Source organism: Eubalaena glacialis, chromosome 2 (genome assembly GCF_028564815.1).
Source record: "Eubalaena glacialis isolate mEubGla1 chromosome 2, mEubGla1.1.hap2.+ XY, whole genome shotgun sequence".
In the NCBI taxonomy this organism is placed as follows: Eukaryota; Metazoa; Chordata; class Mammalia; order Artiodactyla; family Balaenidae; genus Eubalaena; species Eubalaena glacialis.
In genome coordinates, this window is record NC_083717.1 from 70,079,323 (window position 1) to 70,091,763 (window position 12,441).

General features: G+C 51.0%; 1 protein-coding gene across 3 annotated transcripts in view; it reads left to right on the plus strand.

The window, feature by feature from the left end:
• MEGF11 (multiple EGF like domains 11) overlaps positions 1-12,441 on the plus strand; it is a 363,230-nt gene that overhangs the window by 286,990 nt on the left and 63,799 nt on the right. For all 3 annotated transcript variants that reach the window (XM_061182006.1, XM_061182004.1, XM_061182005.1), the window contains exons 8-9: positions 6,249-6,385; positions 10,551-10,763. In XM_061182006.1, coding sequence (XP_061037989.1) covers positions 6,249-6,385; positions 10,551-10,763 — 350 coding nt within the window. The remainder of the gene's footprint in view (positions 1-6,248; positions 6,386-10,550; positions 10,764-12,441) is intronic.

The window sequence follows — 12,441 nt, forward strand, 5'->3', positions numbered from 1 at the left end:
GTCTTTCAGCATAGGGACTCACTTGAGCTGCCACGGGCTCTGAAATGTGGTGAAAAGGGCATGGTGTAAAGATTGGGGTGGTGCAGGGGAAGGGAGAGAGCAGGGTATGGATCACCTTCATTTATAGAACTTCAGATTCCCAGCCTCCAACCTCTGTACTCACACACATACGCATATTCTGATGCTGTGGGCCCCAGAATCTGTATTTTAACAAGCGCTCCAGGTGATTCTGACGCAGCCTCAACCAATCCAGGTCTCTTGTATGGGAACCACCATTGTGGGAAAGGGGGATGAGATTTATCACATCACATCAGGCCTCACATCCAATGTTGACCCTGAAAAAAGCCCTCGGCTATTCTAGTCTCTGCTTCCCCGTCTGCAAAGCTGGCATGAAAACCGTCAGCCCTGGGACTTCCCTGGTGGTCCAGTGGTTAAGACTTCATGCTTCCAACGCAGGGGATGCGGGTTCGATCCCTGGTCAGGGAACTAAGATCCCACATGCCGCGCGGTGTGGCCAAAAAATAAAAAAATTAAACGTTAAAAAAAAAAACAAAAACAGCCCTGCCCTTCATAGCAGCATGGTTGGCAGAAGGCTTAGATGAGGCAGTGCACATCCAATGTGCCTTGCAAGCTCTGGAGTGCTCTGCAGTTGCTTTTTGCATGTCCCTGGATGCCACCGAGAAGCCACAGCCTCCTTTTAGCCAGTATGCTCCCCCTGTCAGTGTCCCCACCCTCCACAGTCCCAAGCCCCTCAGAAGCAGTGAGTCACTGAGGCTGACTTTCCCGTTTCGGGGGGAGCTCAGTGACACGGCTGGCTGCCTCCCCTGGGGCCTGAGGCTTTGCAAAGCCAGGAAGGACAGGGCTGCTGAGCAGGAACAGGATCTTTCAGGAGGCTGTGAACGACGAGGTCATGGTGTGGGCCGGCGGGGGGGTGGAGGGGACAGCAGGAGGGATGGCTGCAGGGCCTGTTGACGCAGGCAGAGATTTGCCAGAATTTTTTAGAGTAGGAAGGGACCTGGGGGATCACCTGGTTCAGCCCGGTCCCAGCCTGGCTGTGCACCAGACTCACGGTGCATGGGGGTGGAGGTGGGGTTAATACAGATTCCCAGGCTCCACCAGAGACCTTCTGGGGCCCGGGGATCTCTATATTTAATAATCTCCTCCAGATAATTCTGAGGCAGCCAACCCTGTATTCAAGTCTGCGTTTGGAAACAATCAATGCAGACTGTAGGATTTGCTTCTGTGTTTCACAGAAGCCTAGGGTTTCTTGGAGGTGAGGGTGGGGACGAGTAGCCTAATAATTGGGGCTCTGGCTCCCATGCACCCCACTTCCCCATTTCAATCTACCTAGAGGTTCTAGGTAAGACTTCACGTAAAAAGAGGGCCTCCCAGCTTTAAGAGGTTTGAACACCACTGGTCTGTCAATACCTTCCTTTCTCAGATGAGGAAGCTGAGGCCCAGAGAGGCTAAGTGAGCTGGCCAAAGCCACACAGCTGGTGAAGAGGGAGGTGGAGCTGGAATCCGGGTCTCCTGACTCCTGAATCCCAGCTCTCCGTGTCTGTCTCTGTCTCTTCTGAGGAGGATAAAGGGGCTGCTGACTCTCCCACACCTGCCCATTTCTCCCACCCTGAACCACTCTCTGCAAAGGCCGCCTCATTTCCAGCCAGCTTCCGGAATTCCATCACTTGCAGACTGGGTCCTCGGAGACCCAACAGTGGGCAGTGCGGTCGGGTCAGGATGAGGTAGGGGGAGAACAGGCCGCAGGCAGACCTGTACCTGTAAAGTCCTCTCTGGAGAGACTGATGGTGGCTGGTGATTGAAGAGGGGGAAGGGAGGAAACCAACACAAGAGATTTTTTTTTCTCCCAGTACAGTGAGAGGTTTGTTCTTCCAGATGACAGGAAACTCTGTCAATAGAAGCCTTTGGATTTGGGGACTTTATGTTTTTAATTTTATTGTAGACAATTGCATTTCTATTTTTGACACAGCATTTAACTTGCAGATTTGTATGAATTATTAACACCCCTCTTGCGTGCAGAGTCACAGTGTAATGAAGCTGTGGCTCAGGCCGGAGGCTCCGCCCAGGGAGAAGGCTGGGGCCAGGGGGTGGGTTCAGGGCAGAAGGGCCCTCTCTTTATCATCTTCCATTGCCTCACTTTCCTGCTGGCCCCAGGTGGCTTCAGCCGCAGTCCGAGATCTAAAGAGTACGATTGCTCACTCACACCGAACAGGTCCCCAAAGAACCGAGGCTTTATGCAGAGCTGGAGAGGAGCTGCCAGGAACTCTGGCCCCTCAGGCCCCTCCTCAGAGACCCCAGGCCACCAGGACTCTGGTGTATGCCCACAGGACACGACACTCACCCAGCTGTGGTGAGCCCATTCCCAGAGGGCCTCTGCAAAGAGCCTGGGGGTTTGTTTCCTCTCTTCTTCTGGGCTCTGAGACCTTTCAAAGGAGGCCAACCAGGTGTGAGTAGTTTGATGAGAATGGGTACTGCAGATGGATGGGAGGTAGGAGATGTGATCACCTGCCTTAGGAGTTCCCAGTCTGATGCTAGAGGCTGGACACACACATGTGCGTGCGAGTGCACACACATACACACACACATATACACACAGGAAACAACATACCTGAAGAGCTGGGAAATAGGACCAGTGATCATGAAGGAGCAAAGAGAGGTGTTTGGAGCTGAAGCTGTAAAATCAGAAGCTCAGGTTTGGGAAGGATTATTCATGGAGCCCCAAGCCCTGGCCTGTGGCCGGGATCATTTCCACAGCACCCACACCAACCACTGTGCACTATCCACTGAGGGCATCCATGCCCATCCATGTCACCCACCTGGGTCGGCAGTGATCATTAGATGCTTGGAGAGGCTGCGTTGTCTCATTGGCATAACCTCGAGTCCTTCACCATCTTGGCCCCCTCCTTTTTTATGCTCCATTTAGCCATGGTCCCCTTTAAGTGCAGCTGGTTTCCAGATTTTGACAAAACCATTTGATCTAACCAGTCCCGAGAGGAGCAGGGCTACTGCCTCACCTCATCTCTAACCTTCTAGATGCCACACAGCCTGAGATCCCACTGCACTTGGAGATACGCTTTCAGGTGACCCTAGGGCAGGTGTGTTAGGGCTGTCATAACAAAGTAGCACAGACTGGGTGGCTTAAACAACAGAAACTTGTTTTCTCACAGTTTTAGAGGCCAGAAGTCTGAGACCAAGGTGTTGGCAGGGTTGGTTCCTTCTGAGGCTTCAGTCCCTGGCTTGTAGACGGCTGTCTTCTCCCTGCATCTCCACATGGCCTTCCCTCTGCACCTGTGTGTGTCCTACTCTCCTCTCCCAATGAGGACATGGGTCATATTGGATTAGGGCCCACCCTAATGACCTCATTTTAACTTTATTGCCTCTCTCAAGTCACACTGTAAGTTGCCAGGGGTTAGGATATATGAATCTAGAGGGACACAATTCAGCTCATAGTAGCAGGAAAGAAACCATAAGACCACAGCCCTCTCAAGCTGATACTTTCCTGCCTGTCCTCTCCCCCTACCTCTCCCCAAAAAGCTGTTCTTCCAACCAGCAGTAACCAATTAATTATGTGGTTCTCCCCGACGCTTCTCTGTCCCAGGTGATACTGGGCTCCCATCACCTGTACGTCGGGTGTCCGCGTGGGTTGAACTAATATTAATGAAGGGCCTGCTCATCTCTAATACTAATGAAGGTTCCCTCACATCTCTAATCCCACTGAATCTTAACAACCACCTGGGAGACTGGGGGTTACCACTCGCATTTTCTAGATGAGGAAACCGAGGCTCAGAACGATCACGTGACTTGTCCTCGCTCAGCCATCTGGGAGGAGGTAGAACTAGGGGTTGAGCCCAAGTCCTGATTTTGAGTCCACTGTTCTTCCCACCACACCAGGCAGCAGTCCTTCCAAGGTAACAGATTCCTTCAGGCCCCCGGAGCTCGAGCCTGAGGAGGAGCTTAGGGTTACAGGGACCTGGGGTGCTGCATTTGGGGAATACCGAGCGGGGGCTAAAAGAAGTGCTCGCCCTTCTATCCAAAAAAAGTCTCAAGGATGCTTGATTTCCCCAGGAAGTGTTGAAAGGAAGCAAACTTTCCTATTGGCCTCTTTAGGGGGCCCTGGTCATGTCTCAGAAACGCTGAAGAGAAAGGGAGTCTGCAGTCGAACAGGGTAGACGGTGTATAGGGGCGTCTGTGTGTGTGTGTGTAGGTACACGGTACCCCACAGTGCTCTGTGATGGAGAGGGAGGAGGTATAAGCACAGCCCCCAGGATGGCTCAGAATGTTTTTTCAGGGTCAGAATGTCCTTGTCCAGGACCGCAGAGGACTGGCTCAGATGGTGGCCAGAAAGACTCATCTCTTCCCTCAAGAATCCCTGGAGCTTGTGGGGTACAGTGAGAAAGGCAAGCCCAGGTAACCCCACCACCTCCAGGAAGAAGAGGGACGCCCTCGTCTGAGCAGCTTTTCCTGCCCCTCTCCTCATATACACATTCATCCCACCGCCCTGGGCTGCCGCCTCTGCTGCTCAGTCCCCCGTCCCTGCCCCCCTCAGCCCCACACTGTCTGACTTATTATGTGTAGAGGAGACATCTGAGCGAAAAGGCCTCCCACTTAATTCACTACAAGTAAATTGGATGATATTGATAGATGACCCCGGTCAGCAGGATTTTCCTGCCTAAACTAGCTTCCTCGGGGTTGGCAATTATTGGTGCTTAATAATTGTGTGTTGAACTAATTGATTAATTGTGGGAGAATCCTTGATCTGCATAAGAAAAATGACCGTCTCTGGTGTGGGAGAGGCTGGAAGGGCAGCAGGAGACAAGAGTAAGTTTAGATTTCTGTCTGATAAAGATCTGAGTCACATGTATAATTTAAAAATTATACACAGTATCTAATACCACAAGGCTACTACTGGAGGGAGGGGAGAGTAGTCCTCTGCACCCCCCAGACCTGCCACAAGTCCCTCTCCTGAAAGGTACCAGCTTCAAATCTTTTAGGTGTTTCTTCTGGCATTTCCCTCCATATTTCTACGTAATGTGCTTTACCGCCATCTCCCAACTTGCTAGAGCCTCATTTCAAATATCTGGTGATCCCTGGCTTCCTGTTCATGTTTTACCATGATCCTTGGAAAAGCTGGTTGGAAGCCTAGGGGGCAGGGGGAGATGCCAGGCTTGTTGACTGATGGGACTCTCAAATATCATTATTTATAGGCCTTTCCTCTCAGTGTCCCCGGAAAGGAATCCTCCAGAACCCTGCCAGAGGGAGTAGAGTCTCTTCACTAGCATCGTAGGAGCTGAGCAGGGGAAGAGAGCAGAGGGTCTGACTGTTCAGCAGGCAGATCTCACAAGATCCGCATTTCTGTTGCCCCACTCCCTGTGTCTGAAGCCTATATGGATCAACCTCCCTAAAAGTAAACTGCCAGTCTTGGGAAGTCACTTGGCTATTTGAAATGGGGGTAAAAATCTGAGGTCTAATTCCCTCTTTTATAAACTTTCAGACCATCCCCCTATTTCCCCACACCTGCACCTCGGCCTTCAGAGGCCCCTGGGGTCTCTGATTCCTGAGCTTTTCTGAGGTTTGTCTTGCCACGCTCGCTTTGCAGGCACTTGGCATTGCTGAGAAAGCAGAAACCCCCAGCAGTTACTGCTCTTCTATCTGCCGGTCCCTCTTCCACCACGTGACACCTCTTGTCCTCTACGGTCCCCTCTCCCCTTCCTTTTCTCCTTGTAGGTCTATACATTCCCCCCCTTTACTCTCCTGTTAGCTGGGTTTGGCAAAGAAGTAGAGATAAATGTGTGTTTCCAGACCACCATGTTTAATCACACCTCTGCTTTGTTTTTCCTCAGCACTTTATTGTGTACCGGTGTGAGGGCCCCTAGCACCGTGCCCTAGTTACCTGTTTTCTTGTCTCTCTCCCCAGTAGACTGGGAGGAGAGAAATTGAGTCTTACTCATATTTTCAAATCCCTAGTGTCTAACACAGGACCTGGTATACAACAGGCACTCAATAAGTGTGTGCTGAATAATTAGATGAGCCAGTTGGCCTCAGTCTGCCCATCTCTAGCTTTGAAGCCATGGTGTCCAGCTTTCTATGCTTCTGTGATTGGGGAGAAGGTCCCACTGAGGGAATGGGGTGGTCCCTTGGGCTGTAGCAACTGTGCTACTTCTAGAAGAAGGTGGCCTCAGGATTGCATCTCAGCAGCACCGCCTCTGCATGTCTTCCCTCCTGTGTTTCAGGGAGCAGTGTGTGCCCAGCCCTGCCCACCAGGGACATTCGGCCAGAATTGCAGCCAGGACTGTCCTTGCCACCACGGAGGGCAGTGTGACCACGTGACTGGGCAGTGCCACTGCACAGCCGGATACATGGGGGACAGGTAAGAGAGCTGTTAACTCTCGTCCTTGCTGTTCATAATACTCACTTTCACAGCAGCCTTGAAGAGAACAGCTCAGGGTTACCGGTCCATGGCCTTCTTCTGCCAGCTTTCCTGTTCCTTTCTCAGAAAGCATTCTGAGTCCTTCTGCCAACCCATCCTTCCTGGCCCTCAGCCTGCTGAGGGTACCCACCTCCCCCCAGCCCAGTGACCCAAGCCCTGAACTTGCATTGACTCACCTGGGGAAGGGGGTGGGCACCTACCACCACTCCCTACTTGCTGCCCTCCTGGAGAGAGGCAGTGGCACCGATAAGCCAAGGAAGCTGAGCATGCAAACTCAGTTCACACATTTTGCACAACTGCTTTTAGAAGTGGATTTTTATTCCTGACGTGAGTTCTGCCAAAAGGACACTGACGTCAGTTTGCATCCTCTGCAGGCCTGTGGCCTGAGAGCAGACTGAACAAGGGCACCAATGTCCTGGTATCAAACCAGCCTTGCAGCCTTAGTGGATAACCCACAAAACACATAATGGAGGGACTGCCAGACGTGCGCACTTGCCATGGTAAGAAAGGTTCCACGATGATAGGGCAGGCGCTCTAGAAGGAGCAGAAACGACAGCCAAGGTGTCTGACGGTGAGTGGATTCAGAGCTGGCGGAGGACGTTTGTCCAGAGAACCCGGGAGAGTCTCCTCCCTGTCACTCTGAACCACGTGTGTCTCTTTGAGCAGAGAGAGGGGCAGTAGAGAGGAGGCTGCCACACCCTTGCCTGCTTCTGTGGGATCCATGCTTCACCTCTGGCCCTGGATTTTGTTACTCTGCTTCCCCTGCCCAGGTAACAGCAGGAAGCAGGAAGCAGGCCTGAATTATCCAATGAGTCCTACTGGCTCTGACCAACATAATTGCGCCCCTCCTGCTCTCACTGGAGTCAGCCCCAAGTCCTCAGTGGTCCAGAAAAGAGATTTTCCGTTTTTAGCTTTGGGCTTGCATACCCCCGGCCTGAAGTCTTTTAAGCCAGATCTGATCTCTTTGTGAGCCAGTATTCATCTCCGTGAGCATCGCTGGCACAGAATGCGGGGTGTGGCATCTGGGCATTCATCCCTCTCTGACCTCTGTTGGAGACTGCATCTCTAGGGGGAGAAGGGAGGCAGGAGTAAAGCACTGAGCCACCTTCCCATCCTCACCATCTCCCTGGATAAATAAACATTTGGGATGAGCCAGCAGGGACAGGAGCCGGAAGACCCCAGAACCAGAACAGGACCCTTTGTTTCCGGCCACTTTCACATGAGAGCGAATATAGCCCATTCATTGTTGGAGACAAGCGGGCCCAGGGTTCCAGCTGACTGGACTCAGCACCAGCGGACCCAACCTCATTGGTGCCAAGATGTACCAAATGGAGAAATACCCCTAGTCCCTCTTGTTGGGGCCCAGCCCATGATCCTGAGGCAGAGAGAAACCCCAAAAGCCTCGGGGTCTTCAGGCAAGCTTCGTCAACCATCTACAGAAGAAGAATTCCTAGAAGGGCCTGGTAGCATTTGGGTTTCCCACCTAAACGGGCTGCCTGGTGTTTAATATTTTGTAAAATTGCCTCCATTTATTTTGTAGGTGACAGCCGCAGGAACCCACCCCACATCACTGCGAGCATATTAAAGTTGAGTGGGTGTAATAATTCAGGCCTCCCCGGATAGGCAGAATCCAGTGCAAATTAAACATGAAACGTAATGAGGGTTTTGCAGCTCATTTTGTAATTTAATTGAGCAATGTATCTGGTTGTTAATGGCAATATCAGACACATTAGATTGATATGTTGCAAAGGAAGGATGTTTAAGTAGAAAACGAATTCCTGCTGTGATTACCCTTCTGTTCCACAGGCCCCATTATTAGTGTGCTTTGTGTAAAATTCATTAGCAGTCGTTGCTGGATCTCTAAATAAATAAGTTGTTTAACTTGTGGGTAGAAAAAAAAAAGAGGCTGATTATGTAAATGGATTAGGCTGTCAATATTTCATTTCTAGATTCTTTTTCTGGGGCTGTGGAGTCAGTCCCTTTGTAAATATGATGGGGCAGGGACGTGCCCTTCAGAGAAGGGAGCTCACTCTCCAGGGCTCTGCCCAGTCCTGCTGGATGGGAGGGAGCAGGAAGGTTCCAGTGAAAAGGAGGAATCCGGAGGTGTCTCCAGGCTGGGGTTTCTTCCCCTGGTGTCTGAGGCATCCAGGAGAGGCAACCTGAGTGACTTCTGGGGAAATCCATTCTGAGGTGGAACAGGGGCTGGCAATCCAGATGGCAATTGTACAGCTCTTCACCTCTCTTGTGTCCTCCCCTTCTGCCTTGGTTTCCCTCCTCACCTCCTCCATCCTACTCTCTCCTCCTTCCTGTCTTCCATCTCCATTCCTTCTCTCTATATCCCCTTCTCTCTTTCCTCTTCCTCCCTCTCTTTTCTGTTCTTTCCCTTGCTGAGGCCTCAAACTGACTAAAATGCAGCAAGATTTGTAGGAAGACGATCTGGGTGCGTGGTGGAAAACACTGCTTCCAACTCAGGACTCACCAAGAGTTAATAAAGACGCTAAGGCTGTATTTTTTTTAAACATCTTTTATTGTTCCCCTCTGCCCTGATTATTGTAGAAGATATATAGAAAACCTGAAAATGGGAAAACATAATCATTAAACGACTTGTAATTCCTCAAGTCCACTCCAGCGTTAACATTTGGAATTCTTCCCTTTGAGCTTTTTCATGCCAGAAGGGCTCTGTTAGGAGAACTATAGAAAACAGTATTAACAAGAGTAATAATAAGAACTAACACTTCTTACTAAGCCCTTACCATGCATGGGGCACCTTTCTAAGTGTTTATACACGTTGCATCATTTAATCCTCAAACACCTGGTGAGGTTTAGTTATTATCCTCCCATTTTGTGATGAGGAAGCAGATGTCAGAGCTGTAAAGTCAGTTCCCCATTCTCTGCACCTTTGAAGCAGTGTGGGGATGCGGATAATCCAAAACCCCAGAGTCCATAGGCCATTTCTGTTTGTCTGTCTCTGGGACGCAGGGGTCGCCCATCTCTTTTACCCCATATGCCCCCAGGTTTACCCCTTAATTTGTTGCTGTGACGATGAATCTACATCCCCTGGGAAATATCCCTGGGCTGGGGTGAGGGGTGTTGGGCACATCCAGGAAGCTAGGCAGTCAGCAGCAGAGGTTACACCCATCCACAGAGGACCCACAACCAATGGATGTCAGTTGATGAGTCAAACAATTATCATTATGCTGGGAGTTCCAAGTACCAAGCCCCAGCAGAGGCAAGACACAAAGGGGGCCAGGTCCTCTTCTTTGGGGGGCTCACCGGCTGATGGAAGAGGCTCAGCCCCTGCCTTGAGGGAACCCCCCCGTCCAAGGAAGAGGAAATAGCCCCTGTCTTGGGGGATTCTCCAGTCTGATGGAGAGGATACATCTTGTACTCATGAGGAAACTCGACACTGGTGGAAGAGGATCATCTCCCAGTATGACAAAGAGAGACTGTACATCTGTCAGAAAGACTCAATAAACAGAGACAATGAGTAGAAATAAAATTACCCCATTTCATCAAATCTAAGATGCCACCAATTGTGAGATGCATCATTAGTTTATATATTGCTAAGAATGAAAAACACTGAAAATTAAACTATGACATGCCATCAGTTATAAGACTTAACTGGTTTCAGAGATGTTAGAATATATTTTTAAAACAAGGTTTGTTGTTTAGTGGGTACAGAAGTTTCAGTTTGGGAAGATGAAAAGGTTCTAGAGATGGACGGTGGTGATGGGTGCACAACAGTATAAATGTACTTAATGCCACTGTACTGTACCCTTAAAAATAATTAAAATGGTAAATTTATGTTATACTTATTTACTGCAATCAAAAAATGAAAAAAAAACACACATAAGGCCTATAATCAATGAAATATGATAGTATGAACTCAGTCCTGGAGACTGAGGGGAACTGGCATGGAGGAGGGAATGGACTGGGGTGACTAAACCACGGCATACTTCCTGGAGGAGGAGAGGAAAGAGGGGAGGAGGCTGTGAGGAGGTGCAGCACACCAGGCCCAGGCCTGGAGGCAGGGGCGGTACGTGCTGGATGGATATGGAAGGGCAGGTGAGGGGGCATAGCCTCACCCTACTCTGCTATCCCGCAGGTGCCAAGAGGAATGCCCCTTCGGGACCTTTGGCTTCCAGTGCTCCCTGCGCTGTGACTGCCACAACGGGGGTCAGTGTTCACCCACCACCGGTGCCTGCAAGTGTGAACCTGGCTACAAAGGCCCACGCTGCCAGGAGCGGCTGTGCCCCGAGGGCCTGCATGGCCCAGGCTGCAGCTTGCCCTGCCCCTGTGATGCCGACAACACCATCAGGTACGAGCTGGGGACAGGTGAGCAGGGGACAGGGGTGGGATGGGCCCTGGTGGAGAGGGGGCTGTCAGGGCACAAACCCCACCTCCAGCCAGATCATCCAGGCAGGCAGTGAAAGAGCTGGGACCTCAGCAATCACCTTCACTGGCCAGTCTGATGAAAAGAAGTAGGCCAACATGAGACCCCACACACAGGAGCAGGAGGGAACTTGGTGACCCTCAGGGAAACAGGGTGGGGATGGGTGGGAATGCGGGGGGCTGGGCTCAGGGTGCCACGGGCCCTGGGGGCGTTGTCGCGGAGAACTTTTTGCCTCTACACAGTCTGCATCTAACCAAGCCCTTTCCCAGCCCCAAGGGGCCCAGAGACAGGACCACCGAGGCAGAAGCAGGGGACGTGAGCCCCAGAGGGACAGTGTTAGAAGGGACCTTAAGAATCGGTATGGCTGACCTGGGGCCTGCAGAGGGCTGTCCCCTCAGGCCGTGGCTAGGGTGGAGGAGCAGGAGGGACAGAGGGCAGGCCCTCGGCAGGGTCCTGGCTTGGGACCAGCCTCTCCCTGCACTCTGTGTTTGTGGTTTTTAATCTGGGACTGGGATTATTTATCTAGGGATATCTGTATAGTTTGTCAACGAGTGATATTGCGCTGCCATTACGGTGACTGTCATGGTTCTATATAAATGCCCTCCATCTGTCCCTCTAATGTTGCATGTTTTTAGTAGTTTGGAAGTTTTGTATATTTATTGTATTAACAGAGTGTCATAAACTAAAATGCTGTTTACTGGATGTTTGTATAATTTTAAATACTGTATTAGCACTTCAGAGGCAGAAATTATGCCGAGGGCTTAATGTATATAGAAATAGCCACATTTGATTTTTAAAAAATAATCTGTGTATAATTCTATCATGTGCTACTAAACAAAATAAATAATATAAAAGGCTCAGTTAAAAAAAAAAAAAAAAGTGGGGCTTGGGGACATCTGGGCCGAAGCCGGCCCCAGCCCTGCTTCCTGGAAGTGGAGACGCCAGAGCCGCCCTGGGCCACCTCCCCCAGCTCCCCTCCCTGCCTGCTTCCTGCACCAGCTGGCACCGCCCTCTGGTGATAAATGAGGCTGTCGGGCCCCAGATTAAAGCTTCAAATGAGGCTGTCAGGCCCCAGATAAATGCTTCCACAGCTCTCTATGTGGCCGCCTCTTATTAGGATGGTGCAGGGTGAGGGGAGTCTCCCTTCTCCCCTCAGGCCTGCAGGACAGCTCAGGGGAGGACCAGCTGCCCTGGGCAGTGGGTGCTGCTTCTGTTTGCAGGCCAGACAGAGATACCTCTGCTTTGTAGCCTTGTCTCTGGGACAGCCAGGACCTAGCCTCGGCCCCTCTTCATTTCGAGCTTTTGATTCTCCACACATCACCCAAGATCCTCGGGTCAGTGTAAGCAGAGGCCTCTTAGAAAGTGTTGTGGCTTTGACAGAATCTGTCCTCAGTCCTCAGTTCCTGGAGCTAAGTGGCTCGGGCAGTGCTACCTGCAAGGGCAGAGGGTTGGGAAGGAGACCATTAAGAGGGGGCCTTGGAGCCAATGGAACGGCTATATATGACTTAAGCATTCATTCGCTCAGTCATTCATTCAACAAACACTGAGAATCTGCAGGGCCGAACACAAGAAAGAAAGGGTCCCTCAGCATGAGTCCAGCCCT